Source organism: Xiphias gladius, chromosome 9 (assembly GCF_016859285.1).
Source record: "Xiphias gladius isolate SHS-SW01 ecotype Sanya breed wild chromosome 9, ASM1685928v1, whole genome shotgun sequence".
Lineage (NCBI taxonomy): Eukaryota > Metazoa > Chordata > Actinopteri > Istiophoriformes > Xiphiidae > Xiphias > Xiphias gladius.
The window spans coordinates 552,713-580,541 of NC_053408.1; the positions used below are offsets into that span (position 1 = coordinate 552,713).

The window sequence follows — 27,829 nt, forward strand, 5'->3', positions numbered from 1 at the left end:
CGGGAAAAGCAGAAATATCCAAGGACAACAGTTAAAGTTTTTTAGAAAAGGATGATAATAAGATTAAAAAACAGAATTCATTATTGAATGTGGTGAGAGACTGTGAATTAAATATAAAAAGGAAAACAGATGTGAAAGAGATGAGTCTGCTTTTTGTCTTGACGGCGTACATGTCTGTATGTTTGTGTATGTATGTGTGTGCACACGATACGTATTTATGTGTAGATGTATATAGATATGTAGATGTGTGTGTGCTTTTGTCCAATTAATTGATTGACTGATTGATTGATCAGGATCAGCTCACAAACACAAACAAGAAACGATGATTGACGATTTTTAAACTGCTCAGTGGTGGATGTAAATGTGTCCGACTCAAACTTACACCAACGTCACAAACAGCAGTTTACGTTATTAATAGAACAGAATCAAAAAATGGATAATAATTTAAAATTCACGCTCATCATTTATTTCAGTATAACGATTTAAACGTTGTACCTGTCGCCTAAACTAGAATGAACGGACTGTTCAGTTTATCTGGAAAAAGGGACCTAAAACAAAAGTCAGGAGGAAACAGGAGGAGGTGTGGCCGTCGGATTCAACGCCTCCTGTCTCTTTTATTGTGAAATGTGGAACCGGATGTTTGCGTGCTGACGGCGTCAGTGCGGACGTGTCCAGGTGTGTTCCTGCCGCCATGGGGCTGGTTTACTCTGAGGTAACTGTTTTATTCCTTAATCAGATGATTTTATTTTGTTTAATCCGATGTTTTGTTTTGTTTTAATCGAGCCCACTTCCGGACCGGACAGGTGAGTTTGGTTCAGCACGAGACGGACGCAGCGCCACCGTAACAGTGCGCAGGCGTTAGAGAGGTTCCGGTACCTGTACCCGGAGGCTCTCGTACCGCAGAGCGGACAGTCCAGACCGGATCAACCAGCCCCGGTTCCGTCGCGCCAGTGCAGCGGCACCGCTGTCAGCACCTGGTCCCTCACGTCCTTCAGGTCACACGCAGGCAGAACGCGACCTTCACAGGTCCACGGCTTCTGCTCTGGATACTTGAACCACTTTAGTTTCACCGAAGCAGGATTTCAGACGTTGGACTTTGTGCCGTTGGTTCTTCACAGAGCGACCATCAGAATGTCAGAGTCCAGTGAGTCAACCCTCCGGAGTCGGACGTCCCCGTTTCTACCCATAAAACTGAGTCCTACTCTATCATTTTCATCGCTGATTCACCTGACCGGGTGAACGGGTTCATGATTTCACCCGCATCAGGTCAGAACAGGTGCTGCAAGAACAACAGGAAGTGAGTCATCGTAGTTTGGCTGCTGATCAACAGGATAAGATCAGGGAGGAGATGAGGAAACTCCAAAACACCTGGAGGCCGGTGGCCTCAACAACCGTCCTCCTCCTCTTCCTCAGAGTCCCAAACCAGTCAGACCTGAACGCAGACGTGAAGACACATGTTGAAATGATTCCGTGTGACTTCCACTTCCTGGGGACATCACGATCCCTGATGTCCATCCAGAGTAAACCTCCAGAAATCTGCTTCTAACCAGAAAGAACATGCTGCTTTCAACTGCAGAACTTCATTCAGAATCTTGCTGTTTTTAGGTTTCCTTCAGTATCACAGTGACCCAGTGACAGTTGTCTCTACGTCCACGGCTACACTGAGAACAGGAGCTGATCACAGCTGGTTCGGCAGCTTTTCCTGGGACAGTTTGACTGATTTGAAACTGATATAATTATTGATTATTGTGGAATTATACCAGGACTGACATTAAAATGAGCTTTTTTCATGTTGCACTATAACCGATTTTTGACATTGAGTCCTGATGATCAATTAACCCTTCTAGAAACTTTTTAAGCAAAAAAAAATAAAAACTCTGACTTTTAGTTTTTTGTCCATTTTATAGACAGTTATGAAATGTGATTATATTTATTTATTTTTTCAGTTGAGTCCTGAACACAGCGTCAACATTTGTCATATCCAGCGAGGACGGAGCAGGTTTCCCCTGATCCACAGCCAGACTGCAGCTTCAGTCTCAGCTGGAAACCATCAACCGAGAACCACAGAAAACATCCGGACCCCAAATGTGAAAAACTCTGGAGTGTCCGTGCGATCGCCTCCGATCCGGTCAAACTCTGTAGATTTGTGTTTCTGACGGCAGAGAAATGTCCTCGGACCTGTCCTTCAGACTTGGTTCAGAACAAGTCGCTTATGCAGAATAGTCCGCCGAAGTGTCCCTCAAAGCGTCTCTTGTGTCCCCCCCCAGCCGACCTGTCAGTCAGCGTATGACGGAGACGTCCACCAGCTCTATCAACTCCTCGACAGTGATCCAGACAACCTGAATGTTCAGGAGGAACACACCGGGGACACGCCCCTCATCGCTGCCTGTCGCCGCGGCAACCTGAGGGTGGTGGAATACCTGTTGGACAACCGGGCCGACGTCCACCTGACCAATAAGGTGCTTTCACCTGATGATGTCATGACGTTACTGTCAGTGAGGAAAAAATAGAAAATACTGAGCCTGTGTATCCGTCTGTCTCAAATTCAAAAGAGCTTTATTGACAAGACTGTTATATTACGTCAGCGCTAACTGACATTAATACAGGTACAATACATCTGTGTCTCTGTCTCTGTCTGTGTCTCAGAAACAGAGGACTTGTCTCCACTATGTGTCCAAGAGAACTTTCTCTCTGCTGGAGTATCTGATGATCGCCATCCTGATGCCCATCCTGCTGCTCGGGTACTTTCTCATGGTACGCTCATTTCACAGGTCCGACGTCTCCCGCTAATTTCGTTTCTGATAATGAATTAAGATTAATAAAGTTTCTGACAGAAAATAAAGTTCAATAAAGTTAGAGAGTGAAGTTAATAATTGAATAATGATGATCAACTAAATGGAGAAAGTTTAAACGGAGCATCGTCAGCGTAAAGACAAACTCTAACACACAATCACACTCACTTTGTCTCTGAACTGTTTCTAGTTTTTCTGATTAGAACCAAATGACATTTTTAATTAAGGTCCTACGCAGAAACTCAATTGGGAAATTTTACTAAACGGAGAAACTGAATCATCGTACAGTGTGTGTGTGTGTGTGTGTGTGTGTGTGTGTGTGTGTGTGTGTGTGGGGTAGTTACAGAAACAGAGGCAGCATGTCACTCTGATGGAGGCCGTGCTGAGCAGCAGAGTCGACGTCAACGCTGTCGACTACGTGAGTTTCAGTCATGTCCGGTGTTTTACCTGCAGTTGGCTCAGCTGTATTCGCAGGGAAATCTGGTGGTGGCCATGACAACAGGGACTACAGCTGAGGCGTTCGGCTCGTGTAGTTCAGAGTTTCACACCCCGTCATCTCCGCTGCCTGATGAGTTGGTCTGATGACCGACAGATGTTTGTGAATCGGTGATGTTAGCGGGCAGGTTAACCCTGCCCTGTCCACTGAGCCTTGTTACTTCTTTTTGGATCAACAAAGATTTATTGAAGGATATGAACCCTGTACATTTTGACGGTGGCTCCCAGTTCAATTAAAAACTGATTCATTATTTTTTTTTTTTGATTGGAGTCATTTCTAGAGAATTGAAGAGGCAGAACTTTCTGGTACATGATTGTTTACTCATCTGTAATCGTCTTACATCCGTCACATTCTGTGTTAGTTAAATTTAATATGAACGGCTGAATTTACTCACCAGCTCTTGGAGATGAAAATCATCCGTCTGATGACGGTGGGAATGTGTTTCGTGTGTTTGTGTAGAAAGGAAACACGGCGCTTCATTACGTCTGTCAGAGGAAAAGTCACCGTCTGGTCCCTCTGCTGCTCGACAGAAACGCCGACGCCAACGTCGAGAATCACGTACGTGTGAGGACGACCACCAAGGCACCCTCTGAGACCTGCTGACACCTCGCAGGTCTGAATCCTGTCTTTGTTGTCTTCTACAGGACGGAGAGACACCGCTGGACATCGCCACCAGACTGAAGTTCAAAAAGATCGTCAGCATGCTGAGGAAGACACAATGATGGACAGACACGGAGACAGACAGACAGACAATCGGTGAGAAAGACAGAGAAACAGTCAGTGAGACAGAGACAGAGGACAGACAGACAGACAGAGACAGGTGAGTAACGCGTCTCCACCGTTACTTCCTGTCTCTGCTCATTTAAAGTCACCTGACAGCTGTGAAGCTGCAGGATGAATGGAAGCTCCAGCTGTGTGTCCCTGCTGTGTGTTGCTGATTGAACAGGCGTAGAAGACGTAGACATTGTGTCGGCGTGTCTCAGTGACTCACCTGTAATAAGAACGTCGTAAGAGGACGGTCAGAGGCTTCAGTGATGCACCGTAATACAGTCACTAGGCATGTACGTGATGGTTGAAGGTCTTCTCAAACCCCTGCCTGTGGCCCAGACCCCAGACCCCTCTGGATCGGCACTTTACTGAAGTGCAAGGTTTCTCCCTTTTAAAAACACCTTCACTGTCATAGTGGTGGGGGTCAGGCTGTCTGACTACACCAGCATGTGGAGCTGTTGAAAGGTGGAGGTTGTCTCTTTTAATGGAGCTAGGCTAACAGTTCCCCCCCGTTTCCAGTCTTTGTGCTAAGCTAGGCTAACCACGTCCTGACCCCAGCTCTGTAGCGAACACTCAGACGTGAGATTAACGTCTGATTAACGAGATGGAATAAGAGTAGAAAAGTAGAAAGAGTGCAAGTGAACTTGTGAGTGTAAAAACTGAAAAACTGTCACAGATCATCTGATTCGTTGAAAATCAAACCTTTATTCCTCTGTCAGCCGGTTGTTAATAAAACTGAAATGAAACAGAAACACACTCATACTCTTTGTCATTTATATTTTGGTTTAAAATGAATGATTGAAACGTTAAAGAAATCCTGTTAAAGCCACAGTCAGAGATCTGAACCCGATCGAGTTTAGCCCACAACCATTCAAGGCACATGATTCATTTTTACTAAAGGACTAATACCAGAAAAACCAGTCGAAGTAATCTATGTTTCTGATGCTAGCGTGCTAACGTTAGCCATGAGCCACGTGGGGATGCTTTGTCGTGTTTTCTGGCCATGTTGCTAGTGTAGCTAAAAATGTGAAAACCTCTGAGTTATCAGGCAGATAAACGCAGGGCTCACACCGAATAGGACTCATTACACACAATAATAAAACACGTGACACTGTTCCAGCTGGTTACACGATTTGGTGAAAAATAAAACAGAAAACAGTTCATCAGAACTGTTGGGAAAATAAAATCACAATATGTTAACGCTTTACTTTTAGTCCCAGATTTCCCATTTTTGATCAGTAAATAAACACGTAACAACTGGTTTATAACGGACTGTCGTGTAGTTTATGACCAGATCTAAGAACAAGTTTATTAACGTTCAGTGTTCTACTTATTTGATATTATTCCAGATGTGTTTTACTGTGTTGTGGTTCATCGTCTGTTCATCCAGCAGCCTCCGCTGATGGAGGAGTTGGAGCCGGTAACAGAGACGCTGATAAACACTGAGATCTGGTCACAGCTGCGTCAGAGTCTGTTAGAAACCAGTTGTTACGTTATTAGTTATTAAACACCAGCTGCATCACACAGTTACACTCATTCATCTGCTGCTCCACAATAAAATGACCTTTATCCGAGGCTCTTATTACCTCACAATACAAGCATTTTAAGCTGAAATGTGAGACCGAGTTTCCCCTCAGTCTCTGATTGGTGCAGGACGTCTGTGTTCACCTATGTCTTCATTCCCTGTCGAGACGTCACCCACCAGTTCATAAACCACACCCGGGCCAAGACACCGGAGCTTCTCGACACGCAGGGCTGCAGGGGCGGTGGTGCACAGGTGGTCATCGTGTTTTGTCTCGTCAGTGCCAATGATGCGTTTGGTTCCTGACCCGGAAAGTCAAGCTGCACAGATGTGGAGCGAGTGAACCTGCAGCGTCTGAATGAATAACATGGAAACGGTCTGATGCAGCTGCTGGGTACGAGGTGTTGGTGTTGAGTTCGTCTGCCGGTTTCCCTGAGGTGCATCGGTCTGCTCGGCGCGTCGGCCTCTAACGGTGGTCCTGCAGCAGCTTCAGGATGAAGGGAAACATCTGCTCATTAGCGTCCAGGCCCCAGATAAAATCCAGATGTTCCCAGTGTTCAATGTGCCGATGGAAGACCAGGTTAGACACCTGCAGAGACAGAAAGACAGACAGGCGGGCAGACGGGTATGATTTCTTGGCTAGAATCACTATGAATGATGACACGACCTCCTAAAATACTCTTTCAATGACTTTATTTCCCTGAATTTCTAGACTGAACCGTTCTGACAGTGAAAGAACCAAGAAGGTGGCGTTTCACTTTTTCATCGGCCTTCTTCTCCTGCACAGGCTCCTTTGAGGATTTTGATATAAAGCCTTTTCCCCAGACCTGTCACTGACCCGACTGACAAATTAACGATTTGATAAATCGCGTTTACACGTAAGATGCAGGAGACTGGAATGTTTTTGGTTCTGAATTTAAATTTGCTCTTTTTTGAATTGTCGTCTACCTGGTCCATTAAGTGTTGTAATAAAGTTTTGTATACATTTTGTGGGATCCCTTCTGCTGCATTTCTCTTTCTGTCTTTCTCCCAACAAATGGTTCATTCACTATTAAGACATTTTGAAATATTTGTTTCTGTGGGAGCCTTAACAGTTAATCGGGCTTTTCTTCAGGTACCGATGGTGGTTCGTCTTCATCGTGTGTCGAGCTTTGCTACCAATTATACATGGAATGACGTCAGCTCGTTAACTAACATGGCGTCTAAATAAACTGCACAGCAGAGGAGATTTGTTTTGGAAAACTATTAAAATTTGGGCACGTGAACCGGTCAGCAGCCTCAGAGCTGCAGCTCCTCTGATGTCCACTAGGTGCTGCTGCAATCACACTCTGGCTGCTGGGGAGCGGTGCGTCGTCACCCGCGACCTTTGACCTCGTTGGACCGGAGGACTCACCTGAGGGAGGAGCATAGCCACATCTTTGGGGTCCGCCAGCGTATCCTGTCCCCCCGAAAACAGAGCGGTGGGAACCTTCATGTCCTGGACGCGGTACTCAGGGGGAGTGGACTGAGGGGGGACACATGGGGGACAGAGAGACAGAGACAGTAAACGGAGAAATGGTCCCATAATGAGACTCAAGTGAAGGTCAGACAAAGACCTGGTCTGATCACCTGCAGCAGGAGAAACAAGCATCAGGACTTTGTGAGAAGCTCTGTGGTCTGTGAGGACCGGATACAGAGACACTGCTGCTCCATCATCACAGCAGGACACTGATCAATATTTATTAATGATCAGAAACGTGACATCACCTCCTTCTTCAGCACAGTGAAGTCATTTACGGGACCAAACATTTCACGATAAAAGCATTTTCATCTAACTTTAAAGGTTCCCCTCAGTCTCTGGCTGGTGCTGGACTTTAACTGTCTCCATTTCTCCTAAAAACCTCGTCCGCCATCTTATAAAGTACACATCATCATCATCATCATCACCACCTTTTTGTTTGCCTTCAGCTGTTGAACTTATTCTATCTTTTGTCATGTTTTCACACACGCTTCACGTCTCTGTGTACTTCTGCTTCCAGTGACGTCGTTAGCGCAGCGTCGCTAACATGCTCTGACGCCAGTGTTACATGCTCGATGTTTGTCGTGGTGAATCTAATCCCGATTCAAATGTGCTGTATTTCATCAAATACAAGCAACTAAACTTGGCATTTCTGAGGTGAAGCTGTGAAGTTGGGAGAGGTCAGAGCTTTTCTGTGCAGTGGCCCAGTCTTAAAGCAAAAGGACTTGGATCCACTTCACAGAGAACCAGACTTCTTTCACTATGAGCTACGAAAGGACCAAACCCAGATCTGAACACCTCACCTTCATTTTCTGATTAAAAAAACTGCACCTGGTTTTTAAAGAGACTCGGTTCCAGGGTTTACAGGGACTAGACTCTGCCGAGTCCTGGTTCAGACTCACCTGGTTGTAGTGCTTCAGGTTTCCTGCAGCTCCAAAGTCAAACGCCATCAGTTTCCCTCCTTTAACGGCCTGAAACGGCAACAACAGCTCACATAAAGCTTCGGTCTCCATGTGGGTTGGTTGCGCTGTTTTTAGATGATGGTTGAGACTTGAGTCGTGAAAGTTGATGATGTCTCGTCATGTATCATGTTATTACCAAACATTCGTTCACTGACTTTTCCATGACTGTAAAACAGTTTTCATGAGCAAACGGTCTGTTAAAAATCTGTGCGTGCATGGAAAACACATTCAGGTGTGGTCGGGAGGACATTAGTCCACCTGGGCGATAACAATCACGTCTACTGATGAAGACGTTACCCATTCTGCATCTTCAGATCCTCCCCCGTTGATATAAATGAGGTGGACAAAATAACAGAAACACGTGTCAGTTTAACACAACGCAGGTCAACGGCAGCACAAACTCCGTCCTCTGCAATGATCGCACAGCTGAATCAACACGTCTCTGAAACAGTTTCGACGCAAACCGAACATCGGAACCTTCGTGATGGAGGATTTACCGCCGGACTGTTGGATCAGACTGACTCGGTTTGAGCCGGAACTAATAAACTGACGACTGAGTGCGTACATGACGATTGGAAAAATATTATCCATATTATATGTTGATATCGATCTCATCCATGTCACCCAGCCCTTGTGAACAGTGTCAGAGGAGAGAGATCAGGGTCAGGCGTCAGGGTCGGACGCAGCAGCCCGGTGCTCACAGGTACAGTAAGAAGTAATGTGTGTGTGTGTGTGAGTGAGCGTTACCTGGGCCCAGTGGACCATGTTCTGGACTGAGGTCCCAGCAGGATTGTGTGTGACGTAGACCGGAGTCCGGGTCTGGAAACAAACAGCTATTTACAAACACATTTTTCTTGTCTAGAACACAGAAAACGTATCGTTGCCGCTCGACACGTTATTTTCAGTTGTTAAATATCATGAGTTTCCAGACGTTGTCATTTTCAGTCTGTCTGATACGAACCATGTTGAGGTTTTTCTCATCGAAGCCGCAGAGGACGAAGAAGATGTTTCCACACAGCTCACTGAGAAGCCGCTCCGCACACACGTGTTCCGCGAACCACTCGATGATGTGACACTGAGGCAGAAAGTCCCGCCTACCAAGCAGGTCCTACAGGGGGACGACCCCAATCACATCATCCGTTGATGTATTAATAACTCATTCAAATCGAACTGAGTTAACAGGTATTCGCTCATGTATTAATGACTCGTTAACAGGTGACTGATCAGGCATTAATGAACTTGTTACCAGGGGAACGGTCATGTACTAATGACTACCAGGAGCTCAGGTCTTACCCAGATGAACCACTCTGGCAGGCAGGACATTTTGGTCATGGGGCTGCTGGTGAAGGCGACGGTCGCCACAGGAGCCAGACCAAAGAACATCTTGATCTTACTGGCCAGTTCGGGCAGCTTGGAGAACGCTATGAATGCTGGGAAATAAGAGACTCTGCTAGAGTGATGTCAACAGAGACAAAACCTATAGCATAGTAATTATTCTTGTCAGGTATGGAAGCCTGTTCATGCCAGATACGTTCATGTCGAGGGTATCTCATAGTTACAACCTCACAAGTCACCATTTCGACACTTACAGTCTATATGAATGTACTGAACGACATTACTGACAAGCACCGTGAGATTTTTACGCTCCAGGACTTATGGATTTAATATTTCTGGCAGGAGCGAGCTTCCACACTCACATTTATTAGAATGTGCAGCCACGGCTCCCAGAAAAGACGGACACGTAATCTGGCTGGATTATGTTCAGAGACAAAGTCTTTCTTTTCCTTCTTTGAATGTATGAAGCGACACATTTAGCAACAGCAGCAGAGCCTCCAGGAGGTGGACTGTCAGACCAGAGACCAGGTTCACATCCAGAGTCCCGTCTGCGGTTTAGACAACAGCAGCTCTTTGGTTCAGGTTCGGGAAAGATGGCGGTTTTGGTTCAGTGTAAATAAACAGGTTGTGTCTGAACTCAATGTGAACTTTTTCTGGATTGAACCAGACCGGGATCTTTCCCGAACCTGACCCAGGTGCTGTGAGAGTCTGAACAGAACCATAAACCAGTTTAATGACGCTGGAGTCACGACAGGTCACTCCATACATAAATGTAAATTACAGAAGTGGTCGGACCCCCCCCAATAATCTGGCACCTTAATGGACATTTACTCATTACATTACATTCTGAAACTTAGTAATTAGTATTAAAGTTATTAATCCAAGTTACGCTGCAGCTTGTTGGCTCGTTTACAGGAGTTTGACAGAGGATCGATATCATTCTCCGCATGTGTGCGTGTGTGTGTGAGTGTGTGTGTGTGCGTGTGAGTGTGTGTGTGTGTGTGTGTGTGTGTGTGTGCGTGCGTGCGTGCGTTACCTATAGTGGTTCCCTGAGAGTGTCCGACGTAATAGATCTGTTCCTGTCCGGTCACCTTCAGGATGTAGTTTACAACAGCTGGAAGATCCTTCAGAGCCATCTCATCATAACTACAGACACACGGGTAGACAGGTGATGTCAGTCAGGTGGTGTGATGTCAGACAGGTGGTGTGATGACAGACAGGTGGTGTGATGACAGACAGGTGGTGTGATGTCAGACAGGTGGTGTGTTGACAGTCAGGTGGTGTGATGTCAGTCATGTGGTGTGATGTTAGGTGATGTGATGTCAGGTGGTGTGATGTCAGACAGGTGGTGTGATGTCAGTCAGGTGGTGTGATGTCAGACAGGTGATGTGATGTCAGACAGGTGGTGTGATGTCAGACAGGTGGTGTGTTGACAGACAGGTGGTGTGATGTCAGACAGGTGGTGTGTTGTTAGACAGGTGGTGTGTTGTTAGACAGGTGGTGTGATGTCAGTCAGGTGTGGTGATGTCAGTCAGGTGGTGTGATGTCAGACAGGTGATGTGATGTCAGTCAGGTGGTGTGATGTCAGACAGGTGGTGTGATGTCAGACAGGTGGTGTGATGTCAGACAGGTGTGGTGATGTCAGTCAGGTGGTGTGATGTCAGACAGGTGATGTGATGTCAGACAGGTGGTGTGATGTCAGACAGGTGATGTGATGTCAGACAGGTGATGTGATGTCAGACAGGTGGTGTGATGTTAGACAGGTGGTGTGTTGTTAGACAGGTGGTGTGATGTCAGACAGGTGGTGTGATGTCAGACAGGTGGTGTGATGTCAGACAGGTGATGTGATGTCAGACAGGTGGTGTGTTGACAGAAAGGTGGTGTGTTGACAGAAAGGTGGTGTGATGTCAGTCAGGTGGTGTGATGTCAGACAGGTGATGTGATGTCAGACAGGTGGTGTGTTGACAGACAGGTGATGTGATGTCAGACAGGTGGTGTGTTGTTAGACAGGTGGTGTGATGTCAGACAGGTGGTGTGATGTTAGGTGATGTGATGTCAGACAGGTGGTGTGATGTCAGTCAGGTGGTGTGATGTCAGACAGGTGGTGTGATGTCAGACAGGTGGTGTGATGTCAGACAGGTGTGGTGATGTCAGACAGGTGTTTGGTACCTGAACCTCCAGAAGTCCTCCTGGTCTGGTCGGAGCGTCTGGTGTTTCCTGGACCAGGTGTTTCCTCGGCTGTTTCCCAACCACACGTCGTATCCGTTGTCGGCCAGCACGTATCCCAGACTGGAGTTTGGCAGGTTGGTGATCCAGTTACTGCCGGCAGCCAGGAGGCCATGCTGGAGCAACACCACTGGCTTCGGACCTGCAGCACACAAAGACCAGAAAGTACTTAAACCTTTAAACCAGACTGGAGAGTCCCGGCGGAGCAGAGGTCTGAGATCCTGAACGTGCATCGTGTTTGTGTCCACTGTAAAACAAACAGGGTTGTCGCTGTTGTTGTTTGGCCTCGCCACATGAAGAGCGTCTCAGTCTGAGTCACATGGTCGTGGTTTTGTGACTCCGCTGGTTTTCCTGTTAAAAAATAAAAATTGAACTGAAAATGAAATATTCCTGGTCTGAGTCCCGGGGACATTTGTTGCATAGGACCTCTAAAACATCTCCACTGTCGGTTACTCAATAAAGACAAAAAGAATAAAATCCTAAAAATCAGCTTTCACTGACTTTCCAGGGCTTTTATCTGACATTCAGACCAGACTGCCACCGTTACGACTCCACCAGCTCGTTAAAGCTCTGGAATGAATGAATCCGCTTTCATTTGAATACAAATGACGATTTTCAACTTGTTATAATTTACTAGTGTCAACTAAATGAGTCAACTAAATGATTTGGTACAATTTTAATTTCCTCTGAAACTTGTTATTTACAAGCCAAAAAAAATCTCTAAATCTGAACTAAAATTTGATGTAAGAAAAGGTTAATAAAAAGGAGCAGGACGCGTTTTTCTATATTCACCTTCCATCTTTGATTGATTGTCTGATATTCATTTCTAGTAGGTTTATATGTATATTTTTAAATATTCTTTTAAGTTGTGCTTTTTAATTCTTCTCTTACTTTTCTATTCTATTCCAGTTGGAACAGACCTTTGCTGTGGGGAAGGAACTTCTGTCACGTGCTCTGTTGCTCGCTTTGCCCTGTCATGTACTTTGTTCTTTCTTTTTCAGTTAAGCAATAAAAAGGTGATGACACCGAAGTGTCTCTGGTGAATGTTTCAGATTAAAGTTCAGCGGTTTCCTCTTCCTCCTGACGGATTCACGATGCAAAAAGTTTTACTTCATCAAACCTCTTCAGTCCGAGAGTTCAGCACCAAACTCCTCTGACTGTTCTGCCGTTTTTAACAGCGAAGAACTCTGTGACTCGCTTTCTTGGTCATTTCGTCTCAGTTTATTTATTGTGATATTTGCTTTTTATGCAACAATTCTCTTAATCTGAGACAAAAGTGACCTGGAACCGTGACTCAACAGTTTTTGCAGGTTAGGTACATGACCCGGACCGGGACTCTGTTCCCCGACATTTAACCCAGACCCAAACGTAACGCGGACCGTCCTCAGTGAGCTCTGGTCTGTCTTTACGGTCACAGAATTCAATTTATTTTAAAACTGATGTGACCTTCATGAAACCGTCTCAAGCACGTTACAGAGGAAAGTTCATCCGGTAAAAAAGAGGAAGTGAAGGTCTGATGACACGTTTCAGCTTCCTGTTCCTCCTCCTCGATTCTGGGTCACAGGATCAGGAACGGCGTCCTGCACCGGGTCGTGTCCTCGCAGGTACCCGACAGGTAACCTAACTGCGGACAAAACGTCCTCGCTCTCACTCTAAACAACAAGCATGGTAAAACCCTAGGTGGTCCTCACAGAGACAGCAGAGTCTGACCTGGAGTGTGTCTGAGTCCGTGTGGGATCCTGTTAACAGTCAGGATGTACCCGTCCTCCGTCAGCACCTCGTGTTCCTCCGCGGGGTAACCCCAGCGTTCGATTATCTCCGTCTGAGCACACACACACGGGAAGGAAGTAAAGAAATGACACAAAGAAACGAAGACACGGACGCATTCAAATCAAGATTTAAAAGCTGAATCCTAAGATGTTTTATGTTCAGGTCGTCGGTTCGTTTAAAATTGTCCAAAACAGTCGAAGCACGCCCGTGGCAACGCCTCAGAGCCGAAGGGGACGCCTTGGTTCCACGGTAAAACATGACACGGGGAAGCAGGAAAGCTCTGGTGGGAACGCACGTACATCGGGCTGGCAGCGGTTCAACCACACGTCGTCCTTGTCAGCTAAAGCCGAAGGTGTGGACACACCTGCACGTACGGCTGAGATGTCGTCAAATGCGAACACACTTACACAGATAAAATCAATACATCCCGTGATTCAGAGTTAATAGTGATGACACGTCTGCCTGATCGAAAAACAAGAAGACAGGTACAGACGTGTGAGCGTGACCTCGACAAATCTGAATGTGTTTTTTACAAAAGGACAACACTTGATTTCAAGTCTAGTCTGAAGGGAAACTTCCTGCGAGGCAGAACCGTGGGCTAAACCACCACCGTGACTCTGCCGCGTTGGCTAATAAGAGACGGTTAATGTGGGCGGAGGACACACAGCGGTCTGCGTCTGTCTCTGAACCAGGTACAGATGACGAGGACCGTAACATTTTTTAGACAAAATTCGCAATATTTCAAGAAAAAAGACGAAAAAAAGATAATATGCTGATGGTTACCTGAAGGTTAGCTGAAGGTTTCCTGAATGTTAGCTGAAGGTTTCCTGAACATTAGCTGTTGGCTACCTGAATGTTAGCTGAAGGTTAGCCGAAGGTTACCTGAACGTTAGCTGAAGGTTACCTGAATGTTAGCTGAAGGTTACCTGAATGTTAGCTGAAGGTTACCTGAATGTTAGCTGTTGGTTACCTGAACGTTAGCTGAAGGTTACCTGAATGTTAGCTGAAGGTTTCCTGAACATTAGCCGTTGGTTACCTGAAGGTTAGCTGAAGGTTACCTGAACGTTAGCTGATGGTTACCTGAATGTTAGCTGAAGGTTACCTGAATGTTAGCTGAACGTTTCCTGAACATTAGCTGTTGGTTACCTGAATGTTAGCTGAAGGTTACCTGAACGTTAGCTGAAGGTTACCTGAATGTTAGCTGTTGGTTACCTGAATGTTAGCTGAAGGTTACCTGAACGTTAGCTGAAGGTTACCTGAATGTTAGCTGTTGGTTACCTGAACGTTAGCTGAAGGTTACCTGAATGTTAGCTGAAGGTTTCCTGAACATTAGCCGTTGGTTACCTGAAGGTTAGCTGAAGGTTACCTGAATGTTAGCTGAAAGTTATCTGACAGTAACTGATTGTACTCACAATGTTCATGTGCACTTCAGGGTCCAGCGTCTGCTGTGGTTTATTGGAGCATCGGTGGACGTCAGACAGTCTCAGCATAGATGACCAGAGGTCAGTCGGTCCAGTGTGGACGAGACCAGAGAGGACCACCACACACACTACAACACGCAACATCATCTGTCTGAACACACACACACACACACTGCAGTCAGACTGATGTGTTCATGGTTCATTATAAATTGTCAGTAGAACTTGTTTTTCTGTGCTTTTCTGGTAAAACCTAAAATATTTCTTCTTTAAAAACTGAATGAATTTCATTGAAGCTGCTGAAGATCATGTGGGAGAGATTAAGGGTCTGACCAATGGTTGAAAGAGGATCTTTTGCTTGAGGAGGGGTCAGCAGGGTCTCTAACTGCTGTTTAATCAGCCTTCAGACTGAAAACAGCCCTGCGTTAGAAATAAAACCAACTCTGTGCTGATGCATGTCAGCCTGTCGCTTCAGGTTCAGGTGAAAAGATAAAACCCGGTCCAGGCCGAGTAACACGCCAGTGAGTCTGGAAAGTTATTCCGTCATATTTTCTTTTTGTGTTCATTCGGAAACCCGCAGGTTTGGTGTCCCAGAAGATGAAGGGGACGAGTTTTCAGGGGCCTGATCTTCTGATTGGTTGAGTTTCATCTTGATGAAGACAAATTTCCAGGTAAGATCCCTGATTTCCTTTCATTTACAAAGGAGCTCAAGCGTATTTCATTGACCTGCTCGTTTGAGACTGAGTGGAATAATCCTGCCGAAGTAAAGTCAACACACTGATTCGCAAACAACGAAGTAGAAGCAGAGGCTGTTTTCAAACGGTCTTTCCATCAGATGTGGACATTTATTCTGCACGAGACTGAAGTTTGTCCCGACGCTGATACAAGAGGAGACGAACCGCAGCGTTGACACCAGGGATGATGGTCTGACCACCAGTCTGACCACCCTCTGGTACCAACCCTGACCCGGTAGTTTTAGTACCTAAACCTGAACCAGAGCAGCGGCAGGTCACAAAACTGTCCATGTGTTGTTTTTTAACAGTCGTATGGACCACGGTTGGGAGGAGACGACGGTTGGGAGGAGACGATTTGGGAGGAGACGAGTGCTGGGAGGAGACGAGTGCTGGGAGGAGACGACGGTTGGGAGGAGACGACGGTTGGGGGGAGACGAGTGCTGGGAGGAGACGACGGTTGGGAGGAGACGACTTTTGGGAGGAGACGAGTGCTGGGAGGAGACGAGTGTTGGGAGGAGACGACGGTTGGGAGGAGACGACAGTTGGGGGGAGACGACAGTTGGGAGGAGACGACGGTTGGGAGGAGACGACGGCTGGGGGGAGACGAGGGTTGGGCGGAGACGACAGTTGGGAGGAGACGACAGTTGGGCGGAGACGACAGTTGGGAGGAGACGACAGTTGGGGGGAGACGACAGTTGGGAGGAGACGACAGTTGGGGGGAGACGACGGCTGGGAGGAGACGATGTTTGGGAGGAGACGACGGTTGAACAGTGTTTCTCAGTCTCTTTATCTCGTGAACCTTTAAATCGAACCAACGTCCACTCAGGACCCGTTTGTCTCTGGTCGTCTCTGTGTCACAAACTGGGAGATTTTTCCGGTGGACACTTTCCTCCTCTACCTCCTCGACCTCTTCCTTTACTTCCTTCTCTCCTCCGCTCCCCCTCTCCTTCCTCCACCTCCTCCACCTCCTCCTTTACCCCCCTGACCACTGAATGACATTCTGCCTGTTTCCAGCCTGGTTTCAACTTCCTTAGATCGGAGGTACAGGAAGTTTCCTGCCTGTTTTCTGTCCTGACGGGTCACTTCAGGAGCAGCTGCGGGAAACCGTCAGCTGAGCGTCAAAAGCAGCGGAGACGTCAACAGAACCACATTCCGGTCAGAAGTGGCGGGAATCAACGTGTTTAAACGAGGACGCGTCACGTGAGCCGACGCGGGAAACAACAGGGTAATGAGGAGTTAACAGCGAGTTAATAACAGGTCACAACAGCGGCGGCGGCGGCGAACTCACCGGTTCTCTGCTCTCGGGCGGTCTCTGACTGAGCTTCACCACCTGAGCGACTTTCTAGGTTCTTGAGTGGGTGGGCGGCTGTGGCGTCATAGGGAGGGCCTCTCTGTGATTGGTCAGACCCAGGCCTCGGGTTATTAACCCTTTGTCTTCTGCTAATCGATCACTAAGATTTCTCATCGACTTTCCTCCTTGATCGAATCATCGGGGAACGGAAACAGAAAACAAGAGCAAAAGCGGAAATCAGCCAGTTTGGTCCAAAAACGAAAAACTGAAATTTAAATAAAAAAACAGAAAACACGGTCAAAAATATCACATTATGACGACGATCTTCATGGGGAATATATTGAAAACCAAAAACGTATTTAAAGGTTTGTTTGATTATTTCGCTGTAAAGTTTCCAAAATGAATCCTTCAAAATTAAAGCACAGCCTGTCACTGCACAGAATAAGAAATTGTTGAACTGAAATTGAATAAAATCTAAACAATCTCCCCATAAACACCAATAAAATCTGATTTATACCCAGATATATCACATGTAGAAAAGTCTGGACAATATAAGAACCTATATTGTGTGTTTACATATATGTAAAACATGTTTGTTTTGTTGCCGTTATATTACATAATAATGTTTTTTGTAGACATACATGTATTTGGAATATTTAGTAACTAATACCATCTGCGATAACTGTAGAGGGGTACAGAATATATAATATAATATAATAATATAAAAGCAGAATAAAGCTGAAATTACTTTACTATAAATGTGTCCCTTTATCTAAACTGTGGTTTTTCTTCTTCTGACTTCACTTCTTGATTTATTTGGAGGCGAGAGATGACATTTATTTTGAAAATCTCAGTCGGATGTCCCGTGTTTTTCCCGGTTACCTTGACACCGTTCAGACCCCAGGGATAGTTTTTGTTGGTCCGTCGCGTTTTGGCCATTTTATAACCCAGGAGGAGGGTTTAACGTCTGTGGCTCTGGACCCAAAGACATGCTGGACTGGAACGGTTAAACCCGGGTTATATTCGGTTTGTAGAGTTAGCCCGACTGCTGCGGGTCCGTGCTAAAATGTCCCGGGTTTTAATAGTGGGAGCCGGCTTGACAGGCAGCCTGTGCGCATGTCTCCTGAGGAGAGAGCTGCAGAACAAAGTTCAGATAGTGGTCTGGGACAAAGCTAGGGGCTCGGGTGAGTGTCATACAGTCAGATCTCGATTCAAAAATCTTAGAATTTAATTTTCCCCGGCTTGCAGCCATTCGGGGTTACAGCGCAGAACATGAGCGAAGATCGTTTCTGCACCAGCGGACTCTTCTGCTTAATTCGGCTTGGAGATGACCTATGAAACTGACTTCATTTCATTAAAATGCCAACTTTTTAAACTGACTTCTGATTGCCCCACTTCAGTCCGCAAGCCTGTTTTTGGGTACAGAGTGAGGTTAGTACCTATAGACGAGAGCAACACTAAACTTAGCAGAAAACGGGTGAATTCCCTTCTACCGGCTACATCTGATTCACCTGAAACCTGCAGATCTGCCGCAGACCGAGTTAGAAGAAATTCCGTCGGTCCTCCAGTTTTATATTCAGATTCAAGACCAGTAGACTCTCTTCTTAGATTTGGCCCACAACAGATTTATAAAGTTCACTAAATTACGATAAAGTTTTAGCTTTTTGTAAACTGCGTCTATTGGTCTGCTGATGTCCTCAGTCCTGTCCTGTGAAAACTTGCTTTTTTCTGAAGGTGTTTTCTGTTTAGCAGTTGGCTGAACGACACTTGGTTTCCTTCCACTTCAGAGCCATGTATTAAATCTCTTCCAACGGTTCTTATCGCTTTATCTCACGTAATTGAACATAAAAGTAGTGAAATTTATAACGGACTTTGGTGTGGAGACGGGGGAGGAGCAGAGTTCCGTGCAAGGTGCCAGGAGCCACCACGTAACTCTTTACTCATTTACAGAGAACTGAACCCGTCTCTCCGTCTCTCTGTCTGTCTCTCAGGGGGCAGGATGTCCACCAGTCGTCCCAATGACCCCTCGTCTCACTCAGCTGATCTCGGAGCTCAGTACATCACCGCCACACCGGCCTACGCTCAGTCACACCACAGGTAGGACGCACCTGCCTGCAGCACTGCAACATAACAAACCCCACCTGCCTTAAAGGGTCGTTTCACCCAAATCACAAACCTGTTGAAGCTCACGTTTCAACACTGAGCAGCACGAGCTCAGGTTCCCCCCGACCACCCGGGGAGAACTGTTTTCCTGTGTCGGGAAATATTGGACAAGTAAGCAAACCGGTGTCTAAATGTCCCCCATGCATCTCTGAACCACATCAGTCGAGTGTCTTTCTGTGTCCACCTCGGTCAAGATGTTAGATCAACTTACCTCAGCATCTTTAGCTGCGCAGAAGTTAGCAGCAGAAAGTAGTAAGGGGGACCTTTAAAGATGACGGGCGTTAGGATGTCTGCTGACATCTGGTGGCCACCGGCGGAGGGACACGTGGGTGGACGTCTGCCCTCCAAGTTTTACAGGGAAGGAAACAAATGTTTTGTGAAGAAGAAAACAATCAGAAATGGATACCACGGCTGAGTAATGTCAGAACCGTGCAGGGACAAGAAAACCAGGCTCCTTACGATCCGCATCAGAGCCGGGACATGATGGAAACCAGGATGAGGCACTAGTGTGAGTGTACAGGCACCAACTGTCAGATAATGTGTTAAAGAAGACGTGAAACGCCTCAGAGGCTTCGAAAGCGTCGGAAATGGCCCCGATAAAATAATCCTTCAGCCTCTGTCAGACAGCAGCTCGTGCAGTGTATGGAACCTGTGAGAACCCCAGACTCGCCTGGCAGAACCTCGTGAATCTGAACAGTAGTAAGGCTCTGAGACCCCTGGGTGAAGACAATGTCCAGCACGAGCTGGTTTACAGGAGAAGCTCAGGGAAGAGGTCCACCTTTGCCTGAACCGGTTCACTTTGTCTCGTAGGCGACAGATCCTGTTTCTTGAGGACCCCCACATCCCCGGCTGGAGAGGCCAAGTTCGACCTGAACATAGAGACGGCGAACGCATCGTTTCAGCTGACAACAGCCGATTTTCGTACCTGCTGGTCTGGAATCAGTTTGTCTTTGATAGAAGGAGAAGATGCGTCTCAGCAGTTCGACATTAAGCTCATGAACCAAATTAATATAATCATTTATTTTTTCTTCCTTTAATTTCTCTCTTCTGGTTTGACTGGTACTGTACTGATGGACATTGTGTTTAGTCTGTGCTTGTTGTCTGTTGTATCCGTTTTCATTTCTCTTGAAAAAGAAAAGCCAATAATGTGTGTGTGTGTGTGTGTGTGTGTTTGCAGTTTTTACTCTGAGCTGCTGTCCTCGGGCGTCCTGCAGCCTCTTCACGGTCCGGTCGAAGGTCTGAAGCAGAAAGACGACAGCAAGAACTACGTGACGCCACTGGGCATGTGCAGTGTGGTCAAGCACTTCCTGTCTGAGTCAGGTAAACGCCGCCTGCCTGTCTGTCTCTCCGAAACCTCAGTCTGACCATTTACTGGCCTCTTCGAGACCTTTCAGCCACATGTCATGGTCTTGGCGGAGATTACTCCATGAGTACTGTACTTCACGAGTCCTTCTGTGTTCTGCTAGTCTCTGCTTCTACTCCAGCACGTCTCAGAGGGACATGTTGGACTTTAGTATTTATAGATTCTGGTTTTACAAATGAAGATTTTTACAAACAGACGACCGGAGGCTCATTCAGGAAAAACCTCCCTGACGGACTCGAACATTAAACGTTTTGCCCCCGACACCAAAAAACGGATTTTAAGAAACCGGATCTCTCAACTTGACACAGACGCAGTTTTCACGTGTTGACTCTCATATTAGTTCTGGTTCTGACTGATGGTTTTTTTGGGGGGGGGGGGGTCATAAACTGATCTGAAGTCAGTGTTGGACGGACGGGGTGAAGACGGGAACGGCTTAAAAACTGATTCTGTGTCGTTTCTGTGTCAGGAGCTGACTTGTTCTTCGAGCATCATGTGACCGGCCTGTACCGCCGCGGTGCATCATGGGAGGTTCAGAGGAAGGTGGGAGGCAGCGAGACGTTCGACGCCGTCGTCCTGACGATGCCGGTCCCTCAGATACTGCAGCTGCAGGGAGACCTGGGACACTGTAAGACTCTAACAGAGATGTGATGCTATAACTGAACCTAGACCTGGTTCTAACCTGAACTCTAAAACCTGAACCGTCAGACGGTCCTCCGAAGGTCCGGTCCTCCCACAGGTAGACGTGCAACAACACAGACACGGTCTGAGGCTGCAGGTGAACACAATAGGTCTGATCCGTTTCCGTTCAGGAGGTTAACCCCGTCAGCCCCGCCCGCCGTTTAATGAAGCGTGCACACAAACCGATTGGTCGATCTCGCTCTCAGTCAACAGATGAACAGTCCTGGTCCCCCAACACCGGGAGCGTGGACTCACCGAGTTCAAACTCTCGAGTACACGAGTCTGAACCCGCGTACTCTGTTTTGAGAGAGGCCTAGAGATAACGGCGCCACGTTTGCCGTCAAAACGAAGAGTCTGATTGGTCTTTGATTTCAGGCAGAAGTAGACGCTGGTGGAGAAAGTACTCCGATCCTTTAGTCACGTAAAAGTGACAATACCACACTCTGTAAAGACTCTGTTACAAGTCCTGCATTCAAAGTAAAGCGAAGTAAGTTGTCAAACACATGTACTAAAGTATCAAAAGTCAAATTATGCAGAAAGGCTCCTTTCAGAGTGTTTTCATACTGTGTATTCGATTGGCTCATTATTAGCTATGTATTGATCGACAGCGAGTCCTGTGAGTTAAGTGGCTGACGGCTGGTGAAGAGGATAATCTGCCGTGTGCAGTGAAACACTGGAGAGAACCAGTGACACACTGACATCTGTTTACTGAAAAGATTAAAAACATGGAGGAGACGATTAGAGGCGCAAAGTTTCTGAATCGTATTTGATTCATCAGCAGATTTCAATTTCAGCTGTGCGGATTGGAGTGGGTGTAGCTAATTGGATGGATGGATATTCTAGATTTAGTTATTAAGATTAAGGACGGTGTTTTAATGAAAACGTGTGGTGGTAGTTCCTCCCGTTCTCAGGAGCTTGGACTCCTGAGTTCAACTTGGCCCATTTGAACTCTGTGCTGAGAAAGACCCCTCAACCGGACGCCACTGTGCTACAGTTCAGCGACGGGACGACGACTTCAGAAAGCTCTCGGGAAAAAGACATAAATGACTAGTATTAAGATGAAAGAAAAAACGGTGACTTTCCAAAGTCACAGTCGGATTGCCGACTTCTGACGCACATATTGCATCATTTCCTGTTGGTACAAAACAGTGTAGTCCACTGGCGTCTTGTTTACTAACTGCAAAAAACGGTAAACTGTGAGAAGTATTTACAGAAGTACTCACTGTGCAGCATTGTACCGGAACTGGGACACAGCTGCAGTCACGTAGTTTCACCACACGGGGGCGGAAGGCTCAAATCCAGCTGCCGTGATGTCACGATGACTTAAAAACACTTATTGATTCATTTTGATCGGTTATTACACATGTTCGTCATTTTCATCACTGTAACGGGGTTATTGATTAGGGAACCTTTTTAAATCGCCAAATCTTTATTTTTTTTAAAAGATATTCAGCAAGAAAGAGGCGTCTCTGAGGACCCCTCCTCTCCTCAGAGACTCTGATCTTCACAAAGACCCCAGAATCCAAAACCTGACCCCAGACCAGGGGTTGGAGGCCAGAAAACAGGACTGGATATTTGTCAGGGCTTTTACTCTGACGAGGTGATGACCACTTCCTCCTCCTGCAGAGGGTTTAGACCTGGAAACTGTCGAATAACACACACACAGAATCAATACACACTCTGATGGTAAATTACTTTCCTGGTCTCTGATTGGTCAATGGTTAACACACACTTCTTAAAAGCTGCAGAACTTTCTGGATTTTCTGTGTGTGTGTGTGTGTGTGTGTGTGTGTGTGTGTGTGTGCTGCAGACAAAGACTCCTGCACATGTGTGTCTGTCTAGATGATGATGATGTCATCTTCAGCTCATCTGATTGGCTGGCAGGGGACAGCGCCCATTTCCTCTCTGCTGACACACACACACACACACACACACACACACACACACACACACACACACTCAGGTTATTATTAGATACACTGACAGTATGTGTTTGTGTCTACATGTCTTTCTATGGTTGTGTGGACAAATTTTGGTTTGAAACCAAACAGTGAGGACATTTTGTCCTGTCCTCACACCTTCGTTTGAGGGTTCAGACCTGGTTTTAGGATTCAGGTGTGAATGAGGTTTAGGTTGGGGTACGGTTTGGGTCAGGGTCAGGGTCAGGGTGGGGTTAGGTTAGGGGAGTAGGGAATGCATTATGCCAATGAGTGTACCCACAAGGACAGTGGAACAAGGTTGGTTGTGTGTGTGTGTGTGTGTGTGTGCCCAGTATGAAGCTGCAGACTGTTTCTGTATCAGGAATCTGAATCATGAAAAAGGGAGAAAATATCAAACCAATGAAAACGAGAAAACTGAAACAGATTAAAACTTTAATATAAACCAGACCGAGATGATGTTTAATGTTTGAACTGGCTGCTTTAATCAGGCTTTAGTTAACCAGCTAGTTGTCAGTTAACCAAATGTAGGCAAACATACAGATTTAACAGTTTCAGCTTTATCAGTGGAGGCTTTGCATTCAGGTGTTTCAGTGCCATCATTAAATCAGTCCGCAAGTGATTCAGCTACGATGAAACTTGAACCTTCTACAATGAAACTTTAACCTGCTACGATAAAACTTTAACCTGCTACGATAAAACTTTAACCAGTTACGATGAAACTTTAACCAGTTACGATGAAACTTTAACCAGCTACGATGAAACTTTAACCTGCTACGATAAAACTTTAACCTGCTACGATGAAACTTTAACCTGCTACGATAAAACTTGAACCTGCTACGATGAAACTTTAACCTGCTATGATGAAACTATAAACCTGCTACGATGAAACTTTAACCAGTTACGATAAAACTTAAACCAGTTACGATGAAACTTTAACCAGTTACGATGAAACTTTAACCAGTTACGATAAAACTTTAACCAGTTACGATGAAACTTTAACCTGCTACGATGAAACTTTAACCAGTTACGATGAAACTTTGACCAGTTACGATGAAACTTTAACCGGTTACGATGAAACTTTAACCTTCTACAATGAAACTTTAACCTGCTACGATAAAACTTTAACCTGCTATGATGAAACTCCTGCTATGATGAAACTATAAACCTGCTACGATAAAACTTAAACCAGTTACGATGAAACTTTAACCTGCTACGATGAAACTTTAACCAGTTACGATGAAACTTTAACCTGCTACGATGAAACTTTAACCTGCTACGATGAAACTTTAACCAGTTACGATGAAACTTTAACCTGCTACGATGAAACTTTAACCAGTTACGATGAAACTTTAACCTGTTACGATGAAACTTTAACCAGTTACGATAAAACTTTAACCAGTTACGATGAAACTTTGACCAGTTACGATGAAACTTTGACCAGTTACGATGAAACTTTGACCAGTTACGATGAAACTTTGACCAGTTACGATGAAACTTTAACCTGCTACGATGAAACTTTAACCAGTTACGATGAAACTTTAACCTGCTACGATGAAACTTTAACCAGTTACGATGAAACTTTAACCTGTTACGATGAAACTTTAACCAGTTACGATGAAACTTTAACCAGTTACGATAAAACTTTAACCAGTTACGATGAAACTTTAACCAGTTACGATGAAACTTTGACCAGTTACGATGAAACTTTAACCTGCTACGATGAAACTTTAACCAGTTACGATAAAACTTTAACCTGCTATGATGAAACTATAAACCTGCTATGATGAAACTTTAACCAGTTACGATAAAACTTTAACCGGTTACGATGAAACTTTAACCTGCTACGATGAAACTTTAACCAGTTACGATAAAACTTTAACCAGTTACGATGAAACTTTAACCGGTTACGATGAAACTTTAACCCCAGCTCTGATAGAACGTTCATTGGCTATGACAGAAAAGTAGCGAATAACTGTCCAATCAGAGCTGAGTATGTAAATTATGCGTTCATTGCTAAACATGAGCGTTGCCAGAGCTGCCACTTATACTATATCTCAACAGAGCGTTAGTCTCAAGAGTGGGTCAAGCTGGAAGAACAATGGGTCCTACACTTCCCATAATGCAGCTGGTAGACCTCCCCGCCTGGTAAACAAGCTCCTAGAAATGTACTGAACTGTCTCTGTCTCTCTGCCTTTCCGTCTCCCAGTGCTGTCTGTCCAGCAGAAGCAGCAGTTAGACGGGGTCGTGTACTCGTCTCGTTTCGCCGTCGCGCTCTTCTTCCCTCCGGATGTTGTCTTCAGTTTCCCCTGGGCGGCTCGATACGTCACCGACAACCCCTGCATCCGCTACATCGCTGTGGACCCCCGCAAACGCAACGCAGGTCTGTCTGTCAGCTCACCCGTCTTTCTTACCTGTACCGTTAAGATCAATTAATTAATTTACGCCTCACCCCGTCAAAATCCAAAAGCTCTTAACACCATAATGTATAAAAATTAGGGAATTAATGAAATCCTTGAGCAAAGTAAAATATCTAATATCTTTATTATCTGATATGGATAATAAGTATTAATGGACTCAGGTTGGTATCAGGACTAAAACTTGAACTGTCCGTTTTGTGAAATGGACTTTTCATTTTTAAATCGGCAGACAGTGTCCAACCTCAACCTGAAAATGCAATGAACAATCTGGACTGTTTTTGAACAATGTCCTGACCCTAACCTTAGTTTGGTTTCACTTAAAAGTGAATGATTAAAAAAAAGAAGTGACGTATCATGACTGACGACAAAAACAAATTAAAAAGAGAGAAAAGAGTGTCCTGGCGAACAAAAGGTTCATGACACCGACCAAGTAGAGTTTGCAACTGTTTGGGAAAATTCCGTATTTGGTTGATTTTTGAAGTAAATAAGTGAAATGTTGAAATGTTAATGCTCTATTATGTTTTATTTCATCAGCCATAACGAACAGAAAATGATTAAACAGTATAAAAGTCAGTACTTGGTGACCCCCCCCCCCGCCAGCTGCTCAGCATGGGGGGGGGGTGGCAGCCAGTGGCAGAGGAAACGCTGCACGGACAGAGGGAAGAATGGAGTCCACTAAAAATCAGCAGGTTCTGGAGGCAGACGTCCTGCAGTCGGTCAGGAAACTGAACAGACACTTGCTTCTACAACAGGACCGTGATCAAGAGCAGACCCCAGAAACCACCACGAACCGCTTCTGGAGCAGCCCCCACAGCCCCCCTGACCATCTGTGGGCGGATGTTAAACCTGCTGTGTGAGCAGGACAGACCGAAACATCTCAGAGCCTGAAGTGGTCTGCGGGACGAGGCTGAAAGTCCATCAGTCAGGACCAGAAAGACTCAGAGTCTCTGAAGTGATTAATTCACCATCTCTAATGTCAACTATCTAATAAAAGTATTGAATCTTAACTAAGGCATGAAATGTCAAACAACAAAAACCTCAGAAAAATGTGAAATAAGTAGTTGTTAAAAAGACGTGTCTTAAGATTTCCCTTCTACAGTTGTAGAGTCCCGTAAACCTGGAGGTCAGGACTTGATTAATGGGACAGGAAAAGGCAAAACGTTCGGCTACTTCGATTTAGCTCTTTGCATTTACCTTAACCTTTGGTTACCTCTGTCCGTTCAGACGCTCCCGGTCTCGGTCCGTCCCTCGTCGTCCACACCAGCGTCCCCTTTGGCCTGGAGCACCTGGAGCGAGACAAGGAGGATGTCCAGCCAATCATCTTACAGGAGCTCCGCGAGCTGCTCCCCGGTCTGCCTCAGCCAATCAGCATCAAGTGTCAGAAGTGGCGGTTCTCCCAGGTGAGTCTTCACCGGGTAAAGTCCTGAGAGATGCTCCTCTGAGTGAGGAAACTCTGGATTCACGATCCCTCCCGTCCCTCCTGCAGGTGCTGACCTCGGTGCCAGACTGTCCGGGTCAGATGACCGTCCTCGACCGGCCGCCGCTCATCTGCGGCGGCGACGCGTTCAGCCACTCCAACTTTGACGGATGCGTGGAGTCTGCACTGAGCGTGCTCAGTGTGCTGAAGGCCTCACTTTGATGCCACTGCCGCAACAGGACCTCATCGAGGCTGTGGACGAGTTCCAGAGTCCAACAGGAGGATCTGACCTGATACTGACACTGTCGGTAATCACTAGGAGTCATCTGTTAAAGACGAGGGTTAAGACGTTAGGTTTTATGAAGTGTTTCATTGAATTAGCGTAGAAATGTTCCAGTGATTGATGTTGTTTCGGTGCCTTGTCTGAAACCAAATAAATCTCTGTAAGGATTTATACATCATTTGAATGTTTGTTGCCTCATACATCCACAGATATTTGCATGTCTGAGCTTTAACCTGCAGCTGCGTCCTGTAGAAAGAACACGGCTAGAGGTCGTCGTGTGTGAGGTTTCGTTTAAACCTGTGCGGTTTAACATTCAGAGCTCAGTATATCTGCAGATTTCTGCAGCTCGGTTCATAGGACTGTGTATGATCTTGTGAGAACGACTCTGCCATAACTAAAACTAATGTCACATCATGTAATTCAATTTAAAAAGTCTTAGTTAACCAGAAAACTCACCATTTTGGATCATCTGACAAATGGAAGAGATCACTTCACCATGTTTGCACTAATGTGGCAGGGGGAGGTCAGTGTGTCTCACCTGTCACCTGCAGATAAAATAAATCAGATGTGCCGACAGACTGGTTCCGATGTAACTGCCACGTTTACTTGCCCAGGTTTAACGTGAAGACTGTTGCCGATGGATAAAATCAGAGCCAGTACAGGCGGCGCGAAGAAGCTGCAGAGCTGCTGGTTTGTGGTTTCTCTGCTGCTTTTCACTTCCTTTGGTCTTTTTATAGCAGCAGATAAGACGGAATT

At 45.8% G+C, this 27,829-nt stretch overlaps 3 protein-coding genes across 9 annotated transcripts; 2 read left to right on the forward strand and 1 right to left on the reverse strand.

The window, feature by feature from the left end:
* Nucleotides 1–580: 580 nt before the first annotated feature.
* On the forward strand, nucleotides 581–4,808 carry ankrd22 (ankyrin repeat domain 22). Of its 2 annotated transcripts, XM_040134607.1 has the most exons (6): nucleotides 581–712; nucleotides 2,268–2,459; nucleotides 2,647–2,754; nucleotides 3,133–3,210; nucleotides 3,748–3,846; nucleotides 3,933–4,808. In XM_040134607.1, exons 1-6 carry the CDS (start codon nucleotides 692–694, stop codon nucleotides 4,008–4,010), a joined length of 576 nt encoding a protein of 191 aa, XP_039990541.1. In that variant the 5' UTR covers nucleotides 581–691; the 3' UTR covers nucleotides 4,011–4,808. The 2 variants fall into 2 exon arrangements, with proteins under 2 accessions (XP_039990541.1, XP_039990542.1); XM_040134608.1 differs by lacking the exon at nucleotides 3,133–3,210.
* Nucleotides 4,742–19,262, reverse strand: lipf (lipase, gastric). 5 transcript variants are annotated; one of them, XM_040134599.1, is made up of 11 exons: nucleotides 19,187–19,262; nucleotides 14,782–14,941; nucleotides 13,310–13,421; nucleotides 11,543–11,741; nucleotides 10,410–10,519; nucleotides 9,332–9,468; nucleotides 9,000–9,146; nucleotides 8,786–8,857; nucleotides 7,979–8,047; nucleotides 6,972–7,082; nucleotides 4,742–6,167 (listed from the first exon to the last, which is right to left on the reverse strand). In XM_040134599.1, exons 1-11 carry the CDS (start codon nucleotides 19,192–19,194, stop codon nucleotides 6,045–6,047), a joined length of 1,248 nt encoding a protein of 415 aa, XP_039990533.1. In that variant the 5' UTR covers nucleotides 19,195–19,262; the 3' UTR covers nucleotides 4,742–6,044. The 5 variants fall into 5 exon arrangements, with proteins under 5 accessions (XP_039990533.1, XP_039990535.1, XP_039990534.1 ...); XM_040134601.1 differs by lacking the exon at nucleotides 19,187–19,262 and adding an exon at nucleotides 18,375–18,805; XM_040134600.1 differs by lacking the exon at nucleotides 19,187–19,262 and adding an exon at nucleotides 16,810–16,997.
* On the forward strand, nucleotides 17,668–27,251 carry rnls (renalase, FAD-dependent amine oxidase). Of its 2 annotated transcripts, none has more exons than XM_040134605.1 (7): nucleotides 17,668–17,996; nucleotides 18,804–18,909; nucleotides 20,153–20,295; nucleotides 20,805–20,963; nucleotides 25,163–25,336; nucleotides 26,598–26,773; nucleotides 26,860–27,251. In XM_040134605.1, exons 1-7 carry the CDS (start codon nucleotides 17,879–17,881, stop codon nucleotides 27,010–27,012), a joined length of 1,029 nt encoding a protein of 342 aa, XP_039990539.1. In that variant the 5' UTR covers nucleotides 17,668–17,878; the 3' UTR covers nucleotides 27,013–27,251. The 2 variants fall into 2 exon arrangements, with proteins under 2 accessions (XP_039990539.1, XP_039990540.1); XM_040134606.1 differs by lacking the exon at nucleotides 17,668–17,996 and adding an exon at nucleotides 18,022–18,243.
* Nucleotides 27,252–27,829: the final 578 nt, after the last annotated feature.

What these genes read in the sequence shown, in the direction of transcription:
- ankrd22 (XM_040134607.1), top strand. Translation starts at nt 692, where the DNA reads ATGGGGCTGGTTTACTCTGAG. An exon ending in TGGGGCTGGTTTACTCTGAG is followed by an intron (nt 713 to 2,267) that starts GTAACTGTTTTA and finishes GTCCCCCCCCAG; the next exon opens with CCGACCTGTCAGTCAGCGTA. An exon ending in TGCTCGGGTACTTTCTCATG is followed by an intron (nt 2,755 to 3,132) that starts GTACGCTCATTT and finishes TGTGTGGGGTAG; the next exon opens with TTACAGAAACAGAGGCAGCA.
- rnls (XM_040134605.1), top strand. Translation starts at nt 17,879, where the DNA reads ATGTCCCGGGTTTTAATAGTGGGAGCCGGCTTGACAGGCAGCCTGTGC. An exon ending in TACGCTCAGTCACACCACAG is followed by an intron (nt 18,910 to 20,152) that starts GTAGGACGCACC and finishes GTGTGTTTGCAG; the next exon opens with TTTTTACTCTGAGCTGCTGT. An exon ending in CCCCCGCAAACGCAACGCAG is followed by an intron (nt 25,337 to 26,597) that starts GTCTGTCTGTCA and finishes CTGTCCGTTCAG; the next exon opens with ACGCTCCCGGTCTCGGTCCG.
- lipf (XM_040134599.1), bottom strand. An exon ending in CTGAAGTGCACATGAACATT is followed by an intron (nt 13,422 to 14,781) that starts GTGAGTACAATC and finishes GTGTGTGCTCAG; the next exon opens with ACGGAGATAATCGAACGCTG. An exon ending in GAGGACTTCTGGAGGTTCAG is followed by an intron (nt 10,520 to 11,542) that starts GTACCAAACACC and finishes GTGTGTCTGTAG; the next exon opens with TTATGATGAGATGGCTCTGA.